At 35.6% G+C, this 26974-nt stretch overlaps 2 protein-coding genes across 6 annotated transcripts in view; one reads left to right on the top strand and one right to left on the bottom strand.

The window, feature by feature from the left end:
- LOC126970624 (dynamin-1-like protein) overlaps positions 1–26974 on the bottom strand; it is a 587387-nt gene that overhangs the window by 241325 nt on the left and 319088 nt on the right. The gene's annotated exons all lie outside the window — the stretch shown is intronic.
- On the top strand, positions 1363–22778 carry LOC126970613 (serine-rich adhesin for platelets-like). 4 transcript variants are annotated; one of them, XM_050816640.1, is made up of 9 exons: positions 1363–1664; positions 1941–2956; positions 4652–5440; positions 6526–6677; positions 7580–7717; positions 9188–9434; positions 12006–12277; positions 13493–13675; positions 17446–22778. In XM_050816640.1, the coding sequence occupies exons 2-9, from the start codon at positions 2101–2103 to the stop codon at positions 17530–17532; spliced, it is 2724 nt and encodes a 907-aa protein (XP_050672597.1). In that variant the 5' UTR covers positions 1363–1664; positions 1941–2100; the 3' UTR covers positions 17533–22778. The 4 variants fall into 4 exon arrangements, with proteins under 4 accessions (XP_050672597.1, XP_050672595.1, XP_050672594.1 ...); XM_050816638.1 differs by having other exon boundaries at positions 1941–5440; positions 6550–6677; XM_050816637.1 differs by having other exon boundaries at positions 1941–5440.

Below are 26974 nucleotides of genomic sequence, written 5' to 3'. Positions count from 1 at the left end.
TGTATATCATAATAGAAGAGGAATGTGCATAGAGACATGTAATAGAGAAATAAACTGTCATAGGTTTTGCCACCAGAAAAATGCGCCTCGCAGTATACCTAAGAGCAGGGAAAACTGCGAGTCACAGACGTACCACACTCGGTCTGGCGTGAGTCAGGGCTCGATCCAAGGGCCGTTGCTATTCATACTAATGATCAATCTTCCTGCTGGCCTTATTAATGCTAATTGTCTTCTATACGCAGATGGCTTCCAATTCTATTGGGAAAAAAAAATCCGAAGCGCTGTCTTACACTTCAGGGTAATACTACTCTACTCTATTACGTCTACTCTGAACCAATCTTTCCAAATGAAAATCTTTGAATTTCAATTTTCATGAAGGTACCGAATTTTATTGGTAACAATTTTCATACCTATTTGAATTCAAATATTTTTCTACAAAGTACGATTTTAAAAAACCTGAACTTTGTTCTAATTGTTGAAATGCGTATAGGAATATAGGTAGCGCCATTATCGCTTGGGATTATAATAGCCTATTGTATGAAAAATTTCCCAGTGACATGTCTTTGCATATTTAAGAAACAGCAGCAATAAAAAAATGCTGATATATATAAATGTAGCACTTGCTATTAAATGCATAATCGAAGTTGATACTGTTATTTTTGGCAACACCCAATTTACCGTCCCGTGATCTTGACATTTTACTACACAGTATTTCAGTCTGTAGGTAGGAGAAACACGAGCAGGAGTATAATTGCATAATAGCGTTGGTATAGGAGTAACGAAATTAATCTGATAGAGCAAGATATTCAGGTGTTTGTAAGTTTTACCTCTGCCCAGAAGTGTAGTAAACTTGTTTTTGTTGCTAGTAGAAAATGTGTTGAATGAACTGAAAACTCAAGAAATTACATTAAAATATATTTAATGTCAATATATTTAGAAATATATCTCGAGTAAATTGAGATCTCTATTCTAAGAGTAACTCATTTATTTCTCAGAATCAGTTGTTTTGGAATCATTTTTGATGGAAAGCACTGCCAGATAGTATCGTTGCAAAACAGTACCTATGACAAGTTCTGACACTCAAACTCTCACAGTGTTCTATTTTGCGATATTGAAAAAAAATATGTAATTGCTACTGCTATAAAATTATCAATATCTAGTCCCAGACCGTTTGATTTTTAGTACAAAAAATATAATTTAGGTTGTAAATTCATTACTTAGGTATAATTCTACAAAACATTAAACCAATACATACTTGACTCCTTCTACAACACTTGAAAAAATCTTATGGGTTCTTACAAATCTGTGGATAGATGGCGCCTTGCGGCTTGTCCGGTCCTTCAACATACGACAAGTAAGATGGCGGCGATTGATGTGAAAGGCGAAACGTTGTAGTTTTTCCTTTTGTAAATAAATGTAACCGCGTTTTTGTAACATTTTATTAAATCAAGAAGAAGAGGATTTTTCACTGAATACTGTTTTGTATCACGATACAGATTGGCAAACATTGTATGATAGTAAAAGTGGTTATTCGTTTCACAATAGACAAAACCCATCGTCACGAGCACTTGGTGCCGAGGCCATATTTATGATGTTATCTGTTTTGTGAGCGTCTTCGAATCCCATTGATTCAACATTGTGAGATTTTCACAAGTAAAGAAATGGTAAGTTTCAGTAAACAAATGTTGTGCTATTAGCTGAATTCGACTTAGCTACGTTTCGAAATTATTGCTCATTGATGCTCTGTCAAAGCGGTTTATTCATTTCATTCAAACAGTGTTTACTTTATTAATTTGTCACAAATTATAATTATTTACATTAAAATTTCATTTGAGTTTTAAATTACCATTAGTGTAGAATATAAAATCTTCCAAAAGTTGCTATATTTAAATATGAAGTGATTGTTATTGTCTACATTTGTTTATTACGTTTCTTTTCAGGGTATCCCTTTGAGTGAACATTCATACCTATTGAAAATAATTCAGTGTGCTCCAGAGTAGTGGTATTTTAATATTCTTACTGTTTGGCAAACTAAGGATGAAAGTGTGGACTAATATAAAGAGATTATATTGATAATAATATTACAAGACGGAGGTGGTAATGGATCCAGTAGGACCATGGTCAGCGTATGCCTCATACAATCGACTGGCAGGTGTACAAGCTGGTGCTGCAAGTGGAGATTTTCACCATCATTTGGCAAGCAGTGGTACAGGATTAGGAAGTCAGTCAGTCCCTTCAACAACAAGTCAGTTATTATTGCAGGCAGCTCACACTACTGCATCACTAGCAGGTCAATTGGGTTCATCAACAGCATCACCTTTTAATCCAGGTGGATTTCTGTCACCTCCAGCTGTAAGCTATGATGCAGTTTTTTCACCGTTGTTTCATCATGGAAATCCAAAACCAGCACACTACAGTTCTACATTACAACATAGACAAGTTATAGCACAGGCTCAAGCTCAGGCACAAGCTGCTGCAGCATCTAAGCAGTCATCAGTGGAAACAGAACTTTCTTCATTGAGAGAAAATTATTCTCATCAAACACTAGCTGCTCAAGGAACATTTTTTGACCAACCTTCTACTGGAAGTACAGCAGGGCTAAGTTGGCAAGGCAATAATCAACTTCCAAGTCCATTTGGAATCTTACCACATGAAAGTGTAGTGCCTTCTTCACCGAGTCCAGCCACTACAAAATCGGCTGCATCATATGAAAATTTTAATGCACATTTTGCAGCTACACAAAATCTCAATAATCACATAAATTCGCAGATTGCTAATACTACTAAACCAACAAACAGGTCGGGATCACCAGCAACTGCGTCAAAACAACCAGTGTCATCAGCACCTTCAACATTTTTTCAATCTCCCTCAACATTTGGAAATCAGACTGAGAATTCATATAGTTCAAACAGTTCTAAAAGTGGTCAGCTATCTGCACAACAGGACTATGCTGGAAGTAAGTCATATTCAAGTTCTGCAAGTTCTGCAGCTCTCTCCCAACAATCTTGTATAGTATCAAATCCACCTGTCACCTCTGTATCCACTCCTAGCAAAGACTTTCGAACCTCATCCTCAACCTCAACCACAAGATCATCAACATCAATATATAATTCTCAGTCCCCAAAGAGTGCAAGCAGTGAAAAATCCCATCCAGCAAATAGTAGTAATAGTGGTTTTGCCTCACCCACACCTAAACCTCCTCAAGTCCAGACAAAGGCTCAAAGCAAAGTGTATCCAGAAATAGCAAATGATCAACGTAAAAGCTGTGATTCAAATGATAAACTTCAACCACAATCTTCACCTATTAGTTATTCTATAATGGATGCACCTGGGAGATTAAGCTTTTCTGCAAGCAATGGTTCATCATCTAAATCTAGAATAGGATCTTTAGCATACTCTTCTAATCAAAGTTCTAGTTTTCGACATTATCAAAGTGGTAATAATGTTGAATCTGACTACCACGTTAGAGCTAAGAGTAGTTCAAGTACAGATACTGGTTATTCTAGTAGTAGTTCACAAAATGGTCCAGATTGTAGTTTAGTTGGATCTAAACGACAAAGTCCCTTACAATCAGCACCACAAACTTCACCATTAGGACATGGCTCAAGTCCTGCGTATCCTGTGTATCACAGCCCAATGAATTCTATGAATTCACCACAGCCGCATGGAGAGCACTATAGTAAAGTCCCTGCACCTCGTTCACCTCTTGATGCATCAATATCAAGACCACCATCACAAAATAGCCAAGTAGCATACCCTTCTGTTATTACCCGTGCTTTAGGAATAGAACAAAATAAAACATATGCTGAAACTCGTTATGAACGAAATCAGCCTCCAAGCTCAGCATCTTGTTGGGATGCAGAAAGGCAAAAGAAATTTAGTATCAGTAATAATAACAATGTTAGTCATACTTCTTATAATACATCGTCTGATAACAATACTCATGAAGAGAAACCACCTCAAAATTCTAATGACCGAACTTTAGGCTTAAGTGAAAAGCACCAGCATTATTTTGATAGTAATAATGTAGCTTTACAAGATCTTTCTAGTTGCAGAGGTGATCCAATGACTATAGTTAAAAATCTTCAAAACTTGCAGCAAAATTGTCAATTACAAGACTCAAAAGCAAGTAAAACTCAAACTCCTATTACAAATACAATTGCATCTAAAGTAGTAAGAAGAAAGAGCACTGATAAACCAATTCCCCATTCTAATGAATTATCAAATGCTGCAGTGATGGCTGACTATTTAGCTTCGCGGATACCTCCCCCTGCTCATAGTTCTACCAGTAACCAACAACAGAATGGTACATATTTTGATTTTGAGAGATGGAATCTACCACCACCACCCCCCAAAATGTTTCCTGGCACCACACCTTTTGGATCACAAGCACAATTGCATGCATCCAATTTTGCTAACCAACATCAAGCTCTAGCAATGCAACATGGACATGCATTGACTTATTTCCCACCTTTCCACTTAGGTCCTCATCCTGATTTCCCATCCTCTGTGGAGTTAACACCTCTGTCGTCTTTTAGTGACACACCACCTTCGGCTTCTTCATCATCTTTTTCTACTCCTGAAACTCGTGAAGAAGAGCAGCCTAAGGTGGTAGTACCTAATATAGAGGAAGAACTTGGTTTCCTTGCAGAACGGGCCAATTCTGCGTCGACGGTAGCACCCACTTCACAGCAGCAGAACTTAAACAACTCACAAGATACATCAAAAGTCATGGATAAAAAGTTCAATGTTCCGGTCACAGGCCCGGGCTCAGGCTTCATGGCTTCTTATTTGAAGTTCTTGCAAGGGGAAAGGGACACATCACCTCCTCCGGCCGGTAGGGGAGCCAGAAAATCAACTTGGTCAAGAACAAATACAACAAGTACTGTAAATAATAATAAAACTTACAATACAGTTGATCACACCAAAAGTCCTTGTGATGCAAACTCATCGCAACAAAATGCTAATGGTGCAATGGCTCCATCTAACCCTTTAAATACCGTTATGCCTTTAAGTAATCCTGTCCTGAGTTCACCTGTCAGTATGAATACAACGGGTTTATTGGGCAGTAATCAAATTCATGGCTCACAGTCAAATCTGCTTGGTTCACAAGGAAAAGGTGTTGAGTTAGATGATCCGCGCTATTACAATTTAAACAAAGAGCGAAAACGAAAGTTTGATGGGTCAGATGAGTCTAGTTATGATGCAGAAGAAGAGGCAAGAAGGCTAAACAAACCAGTTCTAAATGTGCCTAGTACACCGTTAAATGATAAGACCAAAAAGAGTAGATCGACAGCCATGAACAAGCCCACACCATCAGCAGTGGTCGCTCCCCAACCGGCCGCGCCCAAGAAGCCACGACCACCTGCGCCCCCGCCTGTGGCCCCGCTGCAGGCAGCACCACAGCAACAATACTATTACCAACACCAACCTGAGGAAGGTGCGTTCAATTTTCTAGATTTTCACTTGAGAAATAGAGCGAGATGGTGAAGGACAAGCCCTGAAGCTTGTATGACAGGAGCAAGCTGATTGCCGATAGTAGCGGTGCATTGTGAAAACTTGTTACACCTTAACTGTAATTATATTATTATTATGTAAATTTTAGATGAAATCTATATAATTATCAAATGTAAATATTCAAATTAATTTAATGATAAAAATGTGATGTATCTAACAATGTAGAGGTTGATATCTAGGGTTAGTTTGTAACAAGATTTCACCAATATTATTGTTAATAATGACACATTTTAGTGCCATGTAATTGTATATTGTAGAATTGTGACTCTTGTCATACTCGCTATTGAAGGGGTGCTACCATAAATAATTTCAAATGTTATGTGGTATATTTTTATAAGGGGTCTGATACCAGTGAATGTCTTTTGTAAATATCAAGTGTATTGTGTTTACAGTATATGACTTTAGTTGGTACTTATGGTAGTGTAATCATAATTTTGCTGTTAGCTAAAAAGTGATTTTATATTATAAGGAAGGAAATGCATAATAAATTGACAGCTATTATGTTAAACAAGGAAATATGTGTTTGATGGATGAGCGTAAAAAACATACATTTTTGTATTTCTATTTAATTGTTATTTGTTTATGCACAATTCTCAATATTTTATGTAAATACTTTTTGTATAATAGGAAGAAAAATCATAAAAATAATAAATGCAAGTATATTACTGATGATTGTGTTAAATAATTTTAGTTTATAATTATTCCTGGTAGCACCCTTCAATTCACCGATGTAGGGTAACATGTACATTTCTAATGTTGTATGAGTAAATTGTAATATTGTTGTAATGAACTAATAGAGATTTATAAATTGGTAAATACAATTACATATAATGATGTGCACATGTTATCAACATGGTGAATGGTCCATCATCATCCCGTCCCTATCCCATATAGATATAAAAAGATACGTACATGCTCTACAAAACCAGGTAAATATCAAACATTTTATCATAATAAAAATTATAATGTGATAAATCTTAATTAATTGGTTACTATATAATGTTGTAGTTAATCCGCATGCCACTGCTACAGGATATGGAACATATGGATCAACAGACAATGATAATTCCAGCAGGAAATTGCATAACATTAAATCACATCAGCAGATTGCCCCGGGTCAGATTGATAACAATAGGCCAATTGAAGAAATGCCCTATCAGGTAATTGTATCTTTTAATATTTTTATGTAACAGCTATCTATTATATTTTGTAAATTATCTATGTATATTATGATATGACAGAGAAGTCTGATGTGATGAAGTGTCCTCTACCACATTTTTTTATGGAAAAGAAGGACAAACGAGCGTACGGGTCACCTGGTGTTAAGTGATCACCGCCGCTAACATTCTCTTGCAACACCAGAGGAATTTTTATAAATATATCACAGAGAGTGTTCCGAAGAGCTATTTCACCTGATTCTCACGCCGAATTGCACCTACGCACGACACGCCACAAATTAGGGTTTAGGGTCTCTGGAAAATGATTATATTACATACGCTTGCAGAGTCCATACGTAGGTGCAATTATATTCTTGCAGAACCTGGAGTCAATTGTTTTCCAGTATCGAAATGCTGTCTGAAACTATGGTATGGTATTACTACATTGCCGGTTCCATGCTAATCATACAAACCTGGTGAAATATTAAGGTTTGATATTGCCTTAATCACTCTCACTGATACATCAAAGAAATAACAATTTCAGACTATTCAGGATTAGGAATTACATATATGATCTCAATTTATGCAAGGTAGTCATTATTAGTGATCTAAATCTCGTATATTTTTTATGTCTTATGTGATCACCTCTGCCCATTACATTATGAATAATGATGTATCTCATTCTAGTTTTTTTTTTTTTCAAATTGTAGATTTATGGGGACCCCAGCTTTTGTTGTTAAATTTTAATTATAAATACGCTTATTTATTTACAGTAGGTGTGAATTGTTGCATATACAGATACTTTCAGTACATACTATGACATATACACTTTTTTAGATGTGGAAATGAAATCTGTCCCTTATGTCTTAGTTAACAAAACTATTATTGAAATATTTAAATTGCAGTCCGGAGAGTTCATCACATTAAAAAGTGAATTAAATGAAATGTGGCCGGCGATGTGGCGGGTAGATGGAAAAACATTATTGCAGAAGTTCGAACCGTTTGAAGAAAATGGAAAAGTTTTATATAGAAATATATCGACGGTGAGTTGATTATAGAAACTGTATAATAGATATATCATATAGAAACGAGTATTTTTATGCGTACTAAATTGGGGGTAGTTTTAATTTAAAATACTGCGCCTGCTCGGAAACGCGTTATTTATTTCGTACAAATATGTGGACAAAATAGTTGTATGCAAAGTGTTTAAAGGTGGAAACGTAGGTATGTTAATTCCATTCTAAAGTCGTTTTCATTTAGCTATTGAATGTTTGGAATTGGGCCACATTTACAAATGTGTATTACATACAGCTTTCGATAGCCTTAAAATACCTATTTAATTATTTTTGCTGTACAGTTAAACTTTTGTTATATTTTTTTACGTAACATAGGGTTGGCCCGATCTTCGTTTTACATTCGGTTTAACCGAACCTCGCCGGCTAGAAAAGAAGTAAAGTAAATAAAATATCTGCACATTTTTGATTGAAAATAATAGAAGTAAAAGTTTGTCATGTCAGTTAAATCAAACTAGCCCTTTAACATTTGCAACGAGAAAATATTAATATTTCTCAACTTAAACTTCATTAATTCATGGATGTAATCTCATGAGTGAATCCGAAATAAATGATTATGATATATTATTATTAAAACACGTGATATGTTAAAATGTAAATAACTACACACGCGTCATGAAGATGACGTATTTGCATTATGAGCGCCGACCGGCCAAAAGTCCAGATTCACGCAGGGGTGTCCGCGAACAAGACGCCACCTGTCACTCCCGAAAAAGCGTGGCGAAAATGAACCGCATTCTGGCCGAATTTTTTATTTTTATCAATCGGACGTTGAGCCCAGCGGTTAACGCGTTAGGGGCGTAATATGTTTCCTACGTAGCATGTGTATTGGACAATTTGAACAATTCCTAGAGACACAACGACACCTTACAAGAGACACATTCTACGGGCCTCAAAATTGAATTGAATTTGTCTATACTTCTTACATCATTTTAATAACTTTTACCAGCTTATCTTACATATAAAATTATCGTATCCCGGTGTTTGGTACCAAGCTCCTCCGAAATGGCTAAACCGATTTGAATAAAATTTTGTGTTCATATCGGGTAGGTCTGAGAATCGGCCAACATCTATTTTTCGTACCCCTAAATGATAAGGGTGACCCCTAAATAGTTTGAAAAAAAAAAATATTTTAATTTTATTACGATTCAGCATAAAAAATACAACTTCAAATTTTCACCCGTCTACAATCAAGACCTATTTTTGTATCGCGATTTTTATATTATTCTGTTTCATCCACAGAGGGTTGCAAGATGGCAATAGAATACAATAATTATTGTAGTACGTTATATTTGGTAGATCTGAGAATCGGTCGTCACCTTTTTTTTATAACCCGAAAATTTTAATTTTTTTTATTACCTTATTTGGCAATACAACGTCTGCTGGGTCAACTAGTTTTAATATATCATTTGTTGCAATATGATTATTGTTTATTTTCAGTACACTGTCTGGAATCCGGATAATAAGAAACTGTATACTCAAGTACCAGTGAAGATTCGATCGCAGTCACATTTAGAAACAATTATAGAGTTAGTGAGGAATGAATTGCCGCTAGATGATTGTAATTTTATCGAGAAGAGAATGTTGGAGACCCAGATGTATCAGGAGAATTTTGAGGTCTACATTCAAACGTTGATATCGCACGCGCTGGATCCTAATTTCCTGATGGAAATTTTCCAAGAGCAAGGTGAGGATTATTGGTAACTAGCTGATGCCCGCGATTTCGTCCGCGTAGATTGATAATTGAAGATTATCTCATGTCCTTATTCCAGAAATAAGGGACGAGACGAGCAGGACGTTCAGGTGGTAATTGATACGCCTTGCCCATTACAATGCAGTGTCCCGCTCGGGACTCTTGAAAAACCCAAAAATTCCGAGTGGCACTACAATTGCACTCGTCACCTTGAGACATAAGATGTCTCACTTGCCCAGTAATTTCACTAGCTACGGCGCCCTTCAGACCGAAACACAGTAATGTTGCCCCATTACTGCTTCACGGCAGGAATAGGCGCCGTTGTGGTGTACCCATAATCTAGCCGGCATCCTGTGCAAAGGAGCCTCCCACTGATTCCCGTTTTAGCTCCCGTACCCAACATATTACATGAATCTTATTTCAAGGTAGATTGCTATGGCAAACTAAACCTACTCTTGGTATAGTTATAGCTCATCCACATGAATTTCAGTTATTCACAAATCCCGCGGGAACCACGGTTTCTTCCAGGATAAAATGCAGCCTATGGCCTTTCCCAAGCTCTAGTCTATCGCTGTACCAATCATTTTCAATTTCATCAAAATCGGTACAGTAGCTCCGGCGTAAAAGCGTAACAAACAAACTTACATTCACATTTATTATATTATTTTAACAAATTTATAGTCAACAAGCTGTGCCAGCTACTTGTCAGCATGGACTTAAATCTGTTTCGGAGTGGTTATGAGATAAAGATCAACATATTTTGTCTGTCTGTTAGTATGACAATTTATAATATTGTTTTGGTTTTCATTGGGTATTTTTAACACGATTTTATCAGCTTGGTATGTATCTTATTATGTTGCGGAATATTTGACCGTGATTTTCACCCACTTTTTAATTTCGAATTGAAGTGAAGCTCTGCACACTTATCAAGCACCGATGAAATAAATTTAATAAGTACTATGTCTTACTTTTATTAGATTGATATATATGTGTATGTAAAGCTGTAGAGCTTGAAGTTTTTTTAAGCAATAAAGAGGATCGTTAGGTTTTATATTTTTTTTACAATATGCTCTACTAAAAACGAAATAAAAAGGTCAAAAATACTTTAATATGTTAGACATATAGTATGTATATATTAAGCTATGGAGTGTCGGGTTATTGACCGTTGTGACGTCACTATGTTATACTCGCTTATGGCACAGTAGACATATGTACCAGTATAGAAACTACCTACTAAGATGCGTATAGACGAGGCCCCTAAGCGGTTTTCGCGGTCTAGCAGGAGCGAGTGTCGCGGCAAGACGAGTGTCACATTGTTATTTTACGGCTGTTTGAAGTCGGCTCCATCAAAACCGAAGCTATCGTTTTTAAACTATAAAGTAGTATTGTATATTAAGAATGATTTTTTATTATATTTAGTAGGGATTCGAATTATAAGTGCGTGATATCGATTGTAATAAAATCGTGAAAATAATTCAAAATGTTGAACTAAGATGGCGGCTGCAATATTTATTATTAAGTTTTTTTTGAGTGTGGTTTAGTGGTTTTCGGGAATGTTTTTTTTATATTTATTAATTTTGGACAAAAAATAGTTACCTACATGTGTTTTGTCATGGTTTTCCTGGGTGTTAAAAGCAATACCAGCTAGTGTTGTCAAAATGAAAATACAAGATGGCGGCTGCATGAAATCGAAATTTTTTTTGTCATGGGTGTCGTTTTCATGGTTTTGAGGGTGTTCAAACTAATAGTGCTGTCAAAATCTAAATCCAAGATGCCGGCTGCATGAAATTGTCAATTTTTGCGTCATGGGAGTTTTTTTCATAGTTTTTGAGGATGTTGAACTGATAGTGCTGTCAAAATGAAAAATAAATCCAAGTTGGAGCTGCATGGTATTATAAACTTTTTCATCATGGGTGTTTTTTTCATAATTCTCGAGGGTGTTAAAGCCACTAATGCTGGCTGTAGGTACTTCTGAAATAAAATTGTGTTTTCACCATCGTCCGAGTTGTAAGATTTGTTTTTTAATTTGATTTTATTGAAAATGTCACATTCGCCATCTTGGATCTCGAAATGGGTGTCATATTTGTAATCGACACTCCCGAAAATCTCTAAAATGATACCCATATTCATTTTACTGTAAAAGTCACATCCATTCCAAGAAAAACATTCAATAAAATGTTGTTTAAAAATATTACATGACAGTCATCACGCAGACTATAATATTACATTATATGACACTGTATAGCCATCATACATAGACTATACATAAAAATCTTACGCTTTTTACTTTTTTACGCTCCGCAAAACCCCATCTTTTTTATAGTCTGTTAGAAAAATAGCATGACAACCCTAATGCTTCAATGGAGTGTAGGCACGTGTAGGTAAGTATTTTATCAACAAGGCTTAGTTTCCATAGTGTTACATATGTCTACAGTGCTTATGGTGCACCTGAGTGGCACGCTATGGTATGTTATCACGTCAATTTATCGCTGTAAATAAATATTTATACTATAAGCTCATAAGTTCTAACTGATTTGTTAGAATCAATGATATTCTCCATTCCAGATGAGTATTTCCTATCGAATGTGAAAACTGTGGATGAAGTGACAGAGACGATGCGATCGCGAGTGTCATCTGGTGTGCTGGGAAACGGTGGAGGGGCGCGCTCTATAGACGCGGCTGTGGGCACCTGGCCAGGTCTGAGTGTCACGGCTGGGAATGGAACCTGCAGGGCATGTTCTAGACCGGCAGTCGCAAGGTTACTACTGTATGGACAGCCATATAACCCTGGGACGTTGGAGCCTGTTCAACCTGATGCTAGATTAGCCTATGAAAAGGTACATTATGTATTATTTATTTTATAATTTGATTATGTTCACTGAAAAATTTAACGAACAATGGGTAGAAAACAATTTGCAGGTTTTTTATATGATAAATGCCGAACCTACTTCATGTGGCATTATATGCCTTAGAACAGTGGCAATATGAATGACTCCCCATGGCATAGCGTAAGAATTCACTGATCCTTTCGTTCATCGCGTCGGTGCGAAGGGATGCGCATTTTGTTCCATACAGTCCACTTTTTTTTGGTATGGACTAACCGTCGACTATAAACCCCCAATTATCGTAACACCGCTCTTCGACAACACTCCCCTTAATGTATCGCCTAGTATTGGAATCGATTGTCGATTCCACGGTTATCTGGAGGGCAAAGCCAAACTGGCTTCGAAGAAACTGGGGGTCATCAATAGAGCCCGGCAATTATTACTTCGAGCTGGTCCTGGCCACATACGGAGTATTGCTCTCATCTCTGGTCTGGTGTTATGCAGATCTACTCCGGGGATCTAGTGCTCTGTAAACAGATCACTTGGTGTTGCGTAGAGACGTCGGTTCATTGTATATCTTCTACCGCATTTATCATGGGGAGTGTTCTGAAGAGCTGTTTGACATAACTCCTGCCGACGAAAATCATAGATCTGCGCGCCGGCCATCCTGTATTTCAAAATAAATCTTAAACACGTTTCCTGCCACCCCGGGATCCTTGGATCCATTCATTATATTTGGAACTGGCCTAAAACTCGGATAGCGCTCTCGCCTATTTTGATTGTTTATCTACACCCATGCTTTAAATCCTCTATTATAGATTCTAAAACAGTTAGCTTATTGCCAACATTAAAACACCCAATGTCCTAATAACCATTACATCATCCAAACGAGTGTTGTAATGAAATTCAGTACAACATTACAATACTCGTTTGGATGATGTAATGGTAACTAGGACTGGCTTTTTTAAAGTAAGCAGTAAGCTAACTGTTTCAGAATCTTTTGTAAAGGATTCATATTATGGGTGTAGATAAAGTCTCGTCTGCAACTGTTCTTAATTAGGTATTAAAACACTCATTGTATGATACTATTATCACGCATTCGTGTTTTAATAGCCCTTATTACACAACAGGTGCATTAATAACTGTTACTGCATTCTAATAACATTATAATAATACTTCATACATCCTAATACTACAGTGATTTAAATCAATAACGTAAATTTCCAGGAGTTCCTTGTGTGTACGACGTGCTGCGGCCGCGTACAATTGTATTCTAGGATATCCCATCAGAAGTACCTCATGTACGCCGAGTGCAGTAAACGAGTCGCTGAGAAACGAATGCAGAACCCCAGTAAAGACACCACAGTTATATTGAACGAGCTGTTGGCGGATGAAGTGTGGCTCTCACAGGTATGAAGGCATAAAGGCATTTATTTTCTCAAAATTGATTCCTTTAGAATTATTTTTGATGTCATTTCTAATAACTACTAGATACTACTCCCGCTTCGGAAACAAATGACGCTCTGAGCGAGAAGAAGCGGCGCAAGAAACTCTCCCAGCATTCTTTTTTGGCGCTCTTTTCAATAAAAATATAGAATATTGTACAGTCATTTCTAACGCTATAAAATAATCATAATTTAGTCCCAGGCTGTCCGATCATTTAGATATTCAGCAGTGGAGTAGTAGGATTTACGACTGAGCTATTTTTTCATAAAACATTTAAATTTATTTAGAGATAATGCCTGAACAGTGGCTGGGACTTAATTATAGAAGTGTATACATTTACCCTTAAAGCTATTATGTATCTTATGAAGCCTACTAGAATTAGTTATGCAATCCCTTATTTCTAGTGTTATAATAATGAAAATCACTATTAAGAGCAAAAAGCACATTAACTGTGTTATTATTAAACGCGAAGTAAAGTTATGCCATGTTTAAAACATTTTCTGTCTTCATCTTACCTTTGTCACTACAGAATTACATGACAGGGTGAAGGTCGCTGGATGATCTTGTTACCGGGAGGTCTGCTTCATGATTTTTTTTATTTCCTTTTCTCAAACATGCATGGAATATTGTCATTCTTTTCGAAAAATTAACACGCGAAGTATAGAATTTTCGGACAAAGAAAATCAAATCCATTGCAGGACCGTTTTTTGAATTTGAAACATTGCAATGCTCCTGCAATGTTGTATGAAACGGCGTGCTGGGGTTATTAAATACTCTTTGATCGGATCTCTTTTGTCATTCTTGGCATACCATAATCTCTTTGCTTAGTACGAATTGCGTTTACGTGGTTGTATAGCCATATTTGTCGGCACAGATGATAAAAACAGTTGGCGGCATAGCTGAAAATTGTTATTTACATAGGTACCTACTTATTAAATATAAATTTAAAAATAATTAAAATGTGTTCTAATGTAAATGTGATTGTACTCCACCAGACTTAAGATCAGAATGATTTGTAAATTGCATTAAAAATAAGAACTTGTAACACATAATCTGTTTTGAAAAGAGCAACCTTAGAGTTTCTTGCTCATTCTTCTCTAAGGAAATCTGCCTTCCGAATGAGCTGTATGAAAAATTTACACATGTCAAGTGTAATATGATTTACTTATGAAATAAAAATATTTTTGATTTGATTTGAAGTATTTTAAACTTGAAGTAACTTTACACTGCGTTTATTAATAAAGACAATTATTGACTAATTATAATAGCTAAGCTCTTACAAGTTTGATATGTCAGCTGAACTACTTCAAGCAGTAATAACTGTTATTGTATTGTTTCTTGTTTAGATTCAAATTAATTAATTGCTTATAAAATACTCACAGAATACCTTTATTTATTTACGGTGTGTGTGGATGATGCAGCTACTATACTCAATAACTTTTGTATTAATTTACATTTACTTTTTTGACTGACTTGTGTAAGGCATTGACTTTTTGACGTTTGAGTATGTTTGTTGCATCATTTTACATATTATATTGTAATTGAAATGATTTGTAAATCGATGGAAATGTAAATCTTGATATAAAAGAGTGGCAATGAGTTTCTTGCTACTTCTTCTCATTAGCTCAACCCTTTACGAAGTAGCGGTAGATTCAATAAGAAAATATTTTTTTGACATTCATAGGTGTCATTTCCGTGACCTACATGAATAAAGTTATTTTGATTTGAATTGAAAGTCAAATATTTTTTTATTCTCTGTAAAACTTTAGAAGTTATTTAATAATTAAGTCAGGATGAAGTATAAAAGTTATAATAGCATTCAAATTAGTGTAACAATATTCAATTAAGACTGAACATTAAATTTAGAAATATTAATCCCAACTATCTTTATCATTCAAATAATCTTTCACATTATAATAGGCCTAGGATGTTAATTTATTTTATCTACACCCATGCTTTAAATCCTCTATTAAAGAATCTGAAACAGTTAGCTTATTTCCAACATTAAAACACCCAATGTCGTAATAACCATTACATCATCCAAACGAGTGTTGTAATGTTGTACTGAATTTCATAACAACACTCCTTGGTTTTTTTTTCGATCCCTTCATGCGCAAAGAGTATCAACGAACAGCCACATTCTTATTGCTTGATGTGTGGTATCTGTATGAATTTCAAAAAAAGAACATTTTTGTTTACGCGCGTTCCAACTACCAGAACCTGGCGCGCCGTAAAAAAAAAGTAGATTATTCGAAACCCCGCCATTTTTCTTGAAAAAATGAGCGATTGAAGTTTTGATAGCACACCGCCGGATATTTTAAACGCTGCAAAAGAACATAATATTCAAGTGAATTTTAATAATTGCACAATACAAAATGTAAATTACTACTAAAATAAATAATTAAGTATTTCATTAACTCTTAGTTTACTTGTATAAAATCAGTAATGTATGATATTAAGTTACTACTAGGACTGGCTGTTTTAATGTTAGCAGTAAGCTAACTGTTTCAGAATCTTTTTAAATGATTCATATTCTGGGTGTATATAAGGTCTTGTATGCAACTGTGTATAATTAGGTATTAAAACACTCATGCGATACTATTATCACATATATCGATAAACCCACATTCGTGTTTTAATACCCCTTATTGCACAACAGTTGCATAAATAACTATTATGATACATTTAAAAAATTTAATTGGTAGTATTTTAATATCATTTGGGAGTTTATTATAAAATATAACACAATCCACTTTAAAAGATTGCAATTTTACAGAGCCTAGTTGATGGAGTTGCGAGTTTGTTTCTTTCGAGTATTGACATTATGTACATCACTATTCTTTTTAAATTGGCTAATATATTTATGAGCGTACAGGAGGTTCTCGTATATGTACTGGCAGTGTACTGTCATAATATTAATTTTTCTAAACTTTTCTCTCAGTGAATCCCTTGAACGCATTTTATAAACTGCTTGAATTTCCCTTTTCACCAGCACATGTTGCAAACAGCATATGGTGTCAATATCTGCGGCCCTACCCCAAAATATAATTCCGTGGGTAATGACACTATGAAATTAGTTGAAATACACAAGTCTAGCCGCTTCAACATTGTCAGCTGCCTAATTTTCTTTATCGCAAATACTGCAGAGCTTAGTCTATTAAATAAGTTGTGTAAATTATAACATTCATTAATAACGTCTCCCAATTTCCATTCTCAAACGATGGCTGAAACGGTCATATTTAAAAACTCTTATCGCAGTTAAATTGTATTTTTAATGTGTGACTTGAGGACAATATTTATTCCGCAAATCGGCTGAACGCTCCCAAAGAATATTCCGATTATCAAAGAAGCGATACTTGTTTTTGTAATTGGTATATTTGTGCCATATCGTAGTCGCTCCGGCTTCATGCAGGCTGAATTTGAAGGTACCCACGTCGTATCGTCCCGGAAACACCGTACAAGGAAGCTCATTCCACAGCTTTGTAGTACGTAGAAAAAAGCTCCTTGAAAACCGCAATGTCGAAGACCGCCCACACCCAGATGGTGGAGATAAATATCCTAATTTTTGGCGTGTCGTGCGAAGGTGGAATTCGGCGGCAGGAATCAGGTGAAACAGCTCTTCGGAACACTCCCCGTGATAACTGCGGTAGAAGACATACAATGAAGCGACGTCTCTACGCAACGCCAAGTGATCCAGCCATTATATTATATGTATAAATACTTTATATTTTCAGTTATTCCGCGACGTTCGACATTCCTGGGCAGAAGCGGAGTCCTGGGAGCGGAAAATGAGGCACGCGATGTCCAGACAAATGATATAACAGTTGTTATAGCCTCGTCGTATCAAGTGTACAATAACTTTGACATTTCGTAAGGACTTTTTGATACGTGTGAAGTGTCCTCGGGCGTGTATCGATACGTCCGTTAAAAATACGTACATAATAGCATTTAATTTAGCGTTACGGAGACGGGAATCACATTGAGACCACGGACGAGTTAAAAAAGATAGACTCCGCGCCGCGATATTAGCAAGTGAAGCACCTCTATGCTAGTGTGTGTGCGGTTACGGGGGATACCAGTTACAGAGTTTTTTCTCCCTTAAATAATAACACAAATACTTTTATAGTATCGTTTTTACATTTTTTCACAACGCACTACGGCATTTTTAAAATATTTTATTGCGACGGAAACTGATCGGCCAGACGGTGGCACATCTCATAATGGCGGCCGATCGGCTTATATTAGTGTAAGTGTGTGCGTGGGACTATGTATTTACTCGTTTACCGGCTTGCTTTGGTGCTTCACTGTTATGTAAGGTGACATGGAGTCTTTCTTTTTTTACTCGTCCGTGATTGAGACATCACATATTTTAAGATAAAATTATAACAAGTTAATGGCTGTTACTTTGGTATCTGTCATTGATGTGGCCATTTCTTTTAGAGCAATTGTTGTGATTTATTTTTATTCGTGCAAGTGATCTGTTAGCGATTAGTTTAGTCTTATATACTTTTAATTAAAACTGATTTTCTAGAGCGGGTATCGGTCCGAAATTAAATTCCATAAAATCTTTTTGAAGATTTTTTTTCTAATTAATAACGAATGTGTTTTTTTTTTTCGGTACAATAACTTGAGAACTATGCCCCGTTGAGGGTTGTATCAGAATTGTTTTGTACTGTGTGTATAAATTTTTTTATTGTTAATTGAATATAAATTATATCATTTGAAATTTATTTTTAATATTGTAACTAAATGTTTGTTATGGAATCAATTGGCTAAAAACTGCTTAATATCAAAATGGACCTGAAAAAATACTAAAGGTGCATAATATGAGGCTTTCGAGTGCATTTATTCCATTGAGGTCGCAAGTTATCATGCTCGGTTACTATTTTTTTTTGTATGTAAACTGTGTTCGCTGAGAGTTGATAATTCAAATAAATTAAAATTAGTTTCTTTCCAAGTATGTGGTAAAAAGTTATTTTACTAAACAATTGTTATTTTTAAAGTGATATCACTAACTTCTGGGATAACTTAAATAAAATTTATAACCAAAATTTATGAATGATGCGGCGATCTGTCAGGTTCCGTCCGGGCGCCCTTCGAGTGACGTATGTTTAGTAAATCTTGGTGTGTCTATTTCAACTCTCAGGTTGTGGCTTCATTCAGGATCCACTTTACAGTTGATGACCAGCTCAACCCCAATAATTGCATATTAGGAAATTGGCTTGAGATGTCGATATTTCAAATCTAAACAATTTGTTATTTGTAGAGAGTCCCGCATCGCTCATAAATTTTACTAATTTAATTTAGTTATATTACTGATAGATGCTGGTATTACTACTACACCTTCATGCCTCGTACTGATACTCGTAGTTTGGCTACACCCGTCATACTAATTGCGATGATATTAAATTCTCGAATATTAACTCTCGGCGAATAAATTTTACACACATAAAGTAATATATTATATGACAGGGTATATGCATGTATGATTATTTGTCATTAGTTCACTGAATACATTGTCCACAAACATTATTGATATAATTATTGGAATATTAACTCATTAGCTGTTAACAACCAACAAATCAAAATCCAGAAAAAGACAATGTTAACGATTTATAATCATAATAATAATCAGGGAGTGTACATTTCATGCCCGTTTCCTCATAATGACGTATTAATATAAACACACACAGGATGTTTCAAAAAACGTAGTGACAGATAGTCGTATGAACGTTTGATTCTAACATAATAGTTTCTGAAATATAAAAAATAAGTATTTAATGGGATTGGAACAAAATGCGTTAGTTATAAATTATAACTAATTAATTTATCTCTAAACTAGCTGACCCAGCAAACGTTGTATTGCCGATATTAAAATCGCGATACAAAAGTAACTGTTGATCGTAGATGGGTGAAAATTTGGATTTGTATGTATTTTTTAATGCTGACTCATAATCGAACAAATTTAAAAAAATTTGGCGTTAAACCCTTAACATTTAGGAGGATGAAAAATAGATGTTGTCCGATTCTCAGACCTACCCAAAATGCACTCAAAATTACATGAGAATCGGTCAAGCCGTTTCGAAGGAGTTTAACTACAAACACCGCGACTTGAGGATTTTATATCTATACTAATATTATTAAACTGCAGTGTTTGTTTGTTTGTTTGAACGCGCTAATCTCTGCTACTACTGGTCCGATTTGAATGATTCTTTCAGTGTTGGATAGTCCATTTATCGAGGAAGGCTATAGGCTATGTTTTTTTTTTAAATTAGGGATCCGTAATAAAATTGCTATTTTGTAACACAAGGTGTAAATTCGAAAACTTATTTTTGCGTGCGCTGCAAAAACTATTGACAATAGAACAAAATGTTGTACAGGCTATAATATAGGCAATATTTTATTACTTATAAAACTATCGCGTGAATTATACTTTATATGGCAAAACAACGTTTGCCGGGTCAGCTAGTATTAGATAACACGCATAATTAAATGAAGAAATAGTCATGAAAACCAACAATTCGTTTTTTTCCTGTATGTAGCTTGACGTCATACGCCTGTCATCGGCATGACATGTATGCTCTCTGATAATAATAATAAATTAAACACATATTTAAGGACCGAATACATTATAATACATGCCAGCATTATTAAGATAATATAATTAGTATAGATTATAGTGACTTATTATATTAATTTTGTAGTTTTTAATATTTCTGTGTATAATTAATTCTTTTTTGTAGACCACTTCTAAAATGGTTCCGTGTGCTGTTATTATTTTGTATGTTTTTCTATATTAATTTAGATTAAACGACATATCTCAGTTATTGATTGACAAATAGTACTCCAACAACGACAGTATTAAATAACTGTGGTATTATATTCAAGGTATAGGCTATTTCAATATTTATATTGAAAATTAATCACGTTCAAATAGTAAGCATCACTTGTACCCTCATTAGCTAATGTCAATATTATAGGTAAATCAAATCAGAACTGATTGAATCAGTTTTTTTCTACTTTACTTAATATATATATCGCCGGGACACCACGTTGGCTTTACTAGTCGCCGCTACCAACAAAATATATACAGCTCTATAGAGATACTGATCTGGTGTCTAGTTTGGTAGCTTACGGACACCACCTTGATGTCCTGGTGAAATATTGCCCTTAATAAAGTCAATCCGGTTGAAGTATATTTATAATAGTACTTCATGCATATACCATTAAAATCACTCTTAATCACGTTAATAACTTTGGTGCAGCGTGGCAAATTTGTAAGAGAAACGCGCATGGCTGCGGACGAAAGACGAACAACTACGGTTGTGCGGGTGGATGCGTTGGGAACTGCATAAAAGTCTGAAGCCTTGTACACATACATAGGTCTGCCTTTAGTTTCACTCGTTCGATGTAAAATGTGGACCCGGCATTATGAAACACAACATCAGATACATCATTTGAATTCAACTAACTTCAACCTCTCTCTCTTTTCTGAAACTTTCCTTCGCCTACTTGAGTCTGTTTTGGACCGTTCCAGAACTTGCGTCAGTAACTATATGGCTTGCAACCCCATCTGACTTGTGGCCTATTTGATCTGTTTGCGGCGTTTGATTTGTACAACAGTGTCAAGTATTCGCTCCTGCGTACCTGGTCTGCTAACGTGGCGTGCTTTATTGAGCATTTCGCCATCTCCGAAGTATAAACAATAATGGTCATTCGACCATACAGGGCAGACATCTTAACTGACACGCTCAATGCACGCGGTGCCATTCAACTGTGTTTATTACAAGCACATTACGTTCCATCTCTTAAGTTTCCGGTTTAAGAACGATGTGCGGGCCGAACGTATTTGTTTTATAGTGCTATTAGGCTCAGGTCATACTATCAGAGTAATTATCAAATAGGAGGCGATCATTAATTGCATGAGGAATTTTTCTCCCCCTCCCTTCCTTTTTTTTCGTTGTTACTTGAAAACTTAAATATTTCGGTTGTGTTATCACTATAGAACAGCACTTTATGTTAGTACATTCGCTTTAGTAAGTAACTAGCGGTATAGTATCGTAAGCCTATCAATTATATATAGCAAACATAAAACGAACGCCTTATAAGATACGTATAATAATTAGTTAATAAATTGAAGAGTATTAGCAATACGATGTAAATAAATAATGAACGAACAAACTGTATGTAGCTGCCAATTCCAATATTGTAGTTATAAGCATAAGCTTAGATTAAGGATTGGTCTCCGCTAATCCGTAATACTACGCCCAACTGGGACGTTGACCTGCCACATGTTCTGTTAAACTTTGCTAATAAGTAATTAACTAAACTAAAATGTGGGGTTGCGTAGTAAAACTTTGTAAAAAGAATACTACAAGAAATAAGAAAGACCGTGGGATCACATATCAGTAAGTATTTTGTTTTTTATTGATTTCAATGTAAAATAACACGAATTGTATGTTGAAAGATGCCATTAAGTGTCAAGATGCCAAGCACACAAGCATCTAATAGTTGCCGTATTAAAAAAGCTATTGTTCTTGGGTAGTGCGGTATATAGTTGGAAAGCAGCGGAGACCAATCCTTAATCTAAGAGCATAAGGTTCTTTTTTAAGCTTTGAACTCTGACGTAACTTAGATAATATTAAAAAAATTATTCAGTAATGTGGCGTCTTATATTATTTTTATAACTATTGCTTCTTGGGACTTGAACAGTTACGAAATACTTTTGGAATACGCGTCAACTTATTTCCAGTTATTGATGGAAAAAAATTGCAATTTGAGAGGATTTCACTTCGGAGTTAGACTTAGTTTTGAGTGGTGTTAGATATCATTGCCTTTCTTTCTGACCTTAAAGAAAACTTTTAACCAATGCCAGGGCAAACACAAAAATAAAGTCTTAGATCATTTCTACGTACGTATCATTTCTACCTAGACGGAATATGACAGCTGTGAAAACGTCGAAAAAATTGAGTTTAGAACTAACCTCTATTTTGAGAAATGCACACACACTAACACAAAGTGTCATACAAATCGCGAGTGTCAGACGTAGCTTGTCACGCACACTAAACTAATATTCCTGGCCTGTGTTTATCAGTTCACAGTTGTCTAACAGCAACAAACTATCCAGACGTATAAACTATAAAAGCATAAAGTTTACACTATGATTGATGGGTGCTTTATGAAATTATTTGTAATCGACATGTTCAGTGTTTTATAAATAAATTTCTATTTATAAATAAATATCTATTATGTCTAGTAATCATACCAGTAGATATGATTTTTTAAATTATTTGGATGTGCCACCTATTAATACACAAATATTACCTACACAAATAAAACTGAAAACAAAATTTTATTAACGATGCGTGGCATGAACTCACGACCTCTCGCTTTCCGAGCGAGCGCTCTTTCCAACTGAGCTAACCGCTGCCGCAACCTGAAAGTTGAACAAAGCACACAAGATTTTATCAACGATACGTCACTCGAACGGTGGGCTCAGTTGGAAAGAGCGCTTGCACGGAACGCGAGAGGTCGAGGGTTCGAGTCCCGCATCGTTCGAAAAATTTTGTTTTAAGTTTTATTTGTGTAATAATTAATCCCAGAAGTGAGGTTTATCACTTTAAATCATAACAAATTGTTTACGTATGTATTAATAAAAATATTGCTGCATTTAAAATTAGACTTTTAACAATAACAACATTCATGTGATTGCCTAGTATTGCAAGTACCAGAGCCGGTATTGTTTTTTTTTTAATAAGTAGCAAACATAAATAATGTCATCCATTTTCGTCACAGTTTTCAGACAGCGTGCTGACTCTTTATGCTTTCTAAAAAAACGGTGATAAAGTACTGAAATAACTCGGAACGTTTCATAATGTGATATGAAAGTTTTTTCAAATATATGTATAAGTTTTTCTTTTATATATTTAGTAGTGTTTTTCTAACAATCATGTGATACAAAATTATTATGATAATTAAAAAATAGTAGGTAAAGGCACCAATAAAAATACGGCTACATACATTTTAAAAGACGCAACATTAATGTAAGAAATCAGTATAAATAGGCCATGTGTAGTTTTTGTGCAGAGTTAGTATAATGTATTGTAAAATATAAATTTGTAATTATAAATAATAATAACCAAGATAAAAATGTGAAACTATTTATTTTGTCCGCATTGGTCGGGACAATTTTGTTTTGACTATTTTTACTACTTTATAAATAGACAATAGAAGTATTTCCAATAAACGTCTTATTGTACATTTGAGTTTTTTTCATTCAAAAGACTTCTTTCAGGTAAACTGGAACATTACACAAATGCTAGGTACTTATGTTCTAAAATACATCCATATTCTTCCAAACAGAAACCTATCTGCTTATTGTGAAAAAGTATCTATTACCTCTTGTAGGGGTTTTTTTAACTCATTATTTGGATTTATTTTTCTGAAATGATTTTAGCATGACATCATGACAAGGGATGAGACGAGCAGAACGTTCTGATGGTATTTGATACGCCCTGTCCATTACAATGCAGTGTCGCTCAGGATTCTTGAGGAAACCCAAAAATAAAAAATTCTGAGTGGCACTACATTTGCGCTCGTCACCTTGAGACATAAGATGTTAAGTCTCATTTGCTCAGTAATTTCACTAGCTACGGCGCCCTTCAGACCGAAACACAGTAATAATAATAATCATTTATTTCAGACCAAGTCCATATTACTAAAAAGTTATAAATATAAGTAAAATTTAAAGATAGGATATAAAACAAGTGTTCAATTAAAAATAATAAAACACACGGTAATTTTTGGTTCTCGCTGTGGTACACAGACAACCAATGTCTGAAGAAATGACTATCCGGGCAATCACCGATGGTTCGAAGGATACTATTCTGAGCGCCGCGCAGACGACTCCAGAACGGCTCGATGCGGAGACGCATTATCGCAAAAAAATCTGCAACGCCTGCCTCGGCGAACATGCCCGATGCGCTACTGACAATAGGGAGGTTTTTTCATTAATATACGAAAAGCGTTATTGTACTGTATTCTGCGTGAGCTACCTATATGATGACCAAAGTTGACAGGTATAAAAATTTTGACAAAAGGTTGCAAACAAAGTAAGTTTAACCTGCAGGCCTACCATGAACTCTTATTGCGATTCAATTGACAACCTAAAATGAACTGCTTTGCTATTTCATACCACGACGTGATTAGAGCTACCTAATTTAGGTTGACGTCAAATCAACTGATTAAATCGCAATGATGTCAATTGAATGTCAAAAATGATATCAACTGAATCGCAAACTGATTTAGTTCGTTCATTCATTCGTACCATGAGGTGTTATTTCAACCTAAACTGGATAGCTTATTTGTAAAAGTGACCGATTCGAAAAAAAGTTGCTACTTCCTTAGAGGAAAGTGAATTGTGTTGTTAATAACTTTTAAAAAATAGTGAAAACATAGGAAAGAAAAATTTTATTGATTAAGGTCATCCTTAATCAATAAAATTTTTCTTTACAAAATACTGAAACTATATACCAAAAATGAAAATACCAGACGAGGCAGTAAGGGCCCGGGCTATAGCCTGTTCGCAAGAACGAATTAAAAAAATGTACTCTGTAGTCCTGTCAAATCAAACATCAATGGAGGTGCGTTCAAAACTCGTTATTTTTACGAAAACACAAAAGCAAACATTTAATTTGTAATTCAAAGAACTATATTTATTTATATTACTATTATTTAATAAGTATACAAAAGGGCTTAATGGTTTATATTTTAACGCAATTGGGCAATTTCAAAATATATTTTTAGTATTTTCTACGCAAAAAAACCGCTAAAATCATATCATTTTAGGTTTCGAAACGCAATTTTATTTCGTTCATTCTTCATAAGCGATCCAAACGCCATTCAGTAAAAGGCACTTCATGGTACGAATTTTAGTGATTCAGTTTGGGTACTTAAACTGAACTGCATCGGATTCGCATCGCTTATTAAAAGTTGATGGTAGGCCCTCTGATCATTACATTTGGTGAACCTCCGCGCGAGCATGTTGCACCGTACCGACTGGACTCGCCTTTCCCGCTCCATGTCGTCGTCCTTCAAATCATCGGTGTGTATGTGCCCCAGGTATTTAAAGGACCCTACAACTCGCACTGGCGTGCCATCTATACAAACTTCAGGGTACCTGGCCTCTTTTCCATTTGAATATCACCATTTCTGTCTTCTTGGCGTTGTATTTAAGACGTTTTCGGAGACCCCTGATCGATGGACTGAGGAGGACCATATCATCAGCGTAATTCAGGTTATTTACACGTAAATCCCCGATATGACACCAGACTCTGGTCGTCCTCAGTTCGGAGATCAGGTCATATATATTCAAATTTAAAGGTCGGGAGAGGTCAAGCCCCCGCACACCGCAAGCTAGCCTATAATCATAAAGCGTGTCGGCCCATCTAACATTGTTAATTTGGTTCTCGTACCAGTTCCGCAACAGATCCACACATACTGCGATCAACATCCGTTTTAGCAAGTTGTTGTCCAAAGTAATTCATATTTTACAAGATCGAAAGCGCGGCTAAGATCTAGGAAACATGCATATACAGAGGTTTCTCAAGCAACGTAATAATTAACGATATTCTTCAAGCTAAATATTGCGGAATCTGTCCCGAGACCAGTATTAAAACCAAATTGAGCATCATCTATCTCGATCTCCCTTACCAGTGCGGGTTGTAGCAGTCTCTCGAGTATCTTACCAATAATAGTTCCAAGTGAAATAGGGCGATAATTATTTAATTTAGATAAATCACCAGTTTTATTTTTAGGGAGTGGAACCACCACGGTTCTCATAAGGTTGCACGGCAGGTATCCATATTTTAGGCATGCATTAAAGAGTTCGGAAAGAACTCTAAACATTTCAACACCCGCACACTGTATATGTTCGATACTGAGGCAGTCGAAGCCAGGTGACTTTCTCCGTTTCATTTGACGCACTACTGTCGCGACGTCGTCAGGTGAAAAAGCCGGAAGTAATTGCTAACACATTACTGCTTCACGGCAGAAAAGGGCGCCGTTCGAGTAAGCATAATCTGGCCGACATCACGTGCAAAGGAGACTTCCACTGGTGAAAATTGTATGTAATTCGAGCCGAAATTGCCACGCGCACTTGTTTTAGAAGGTTGGTAGATTACATTTGCAGCTCTAAAACCCTTTTTGTCCTATGCAGCAGTGTCGGGTTGAACTAGAAATTTATCTAGGCATATACTTAGCTAA

This window comes from Leptidea sinapis, chromosome 21 (assembly GCF_905404315.1).
Source record: "Leptidea sinapis chromosome 21, ilLepSina1.1, whole genome shotgun sequence".
In the NCBI taxonomy this organism is placed as follows: domain Eukaryota; kingdom Metazoa; phylum Arthropoda; class Insecta; order Lepidoptera; family Pieridae; genus Leptidea; species Leptidea sinapis.
The sequence above is the reverse complement of the archived record's forward strand: the minus strand, read 5'-3'. Positions and strand labels throughout refer to the sequence as shown.

Excerpts from the sequence above, each read along its gene's own strand:
- LOC126970613 (XM_050816637.1), top strand. The coding sequence starts at position 2,101 with ATGGATCCAGTAGGACCATGGTCAGCGTATGCCTCATACAATCGACTG. Across the intron at positions 5,441-6,525 it reads CCAACACCAACCTGAGGAAG|TTAATCCGCATGCCACTGCT; the intron begins GTGCGTTCAATT and ends ATAATGTTGTAG. Across the intron at positions 6,678-7,579 it reads TTGAAGAAATGCCCTATCAG|TCCGGAGAGTTCATCACATT; the intron begins GTAATTGTATCT and ends TTTAAATTGCAG.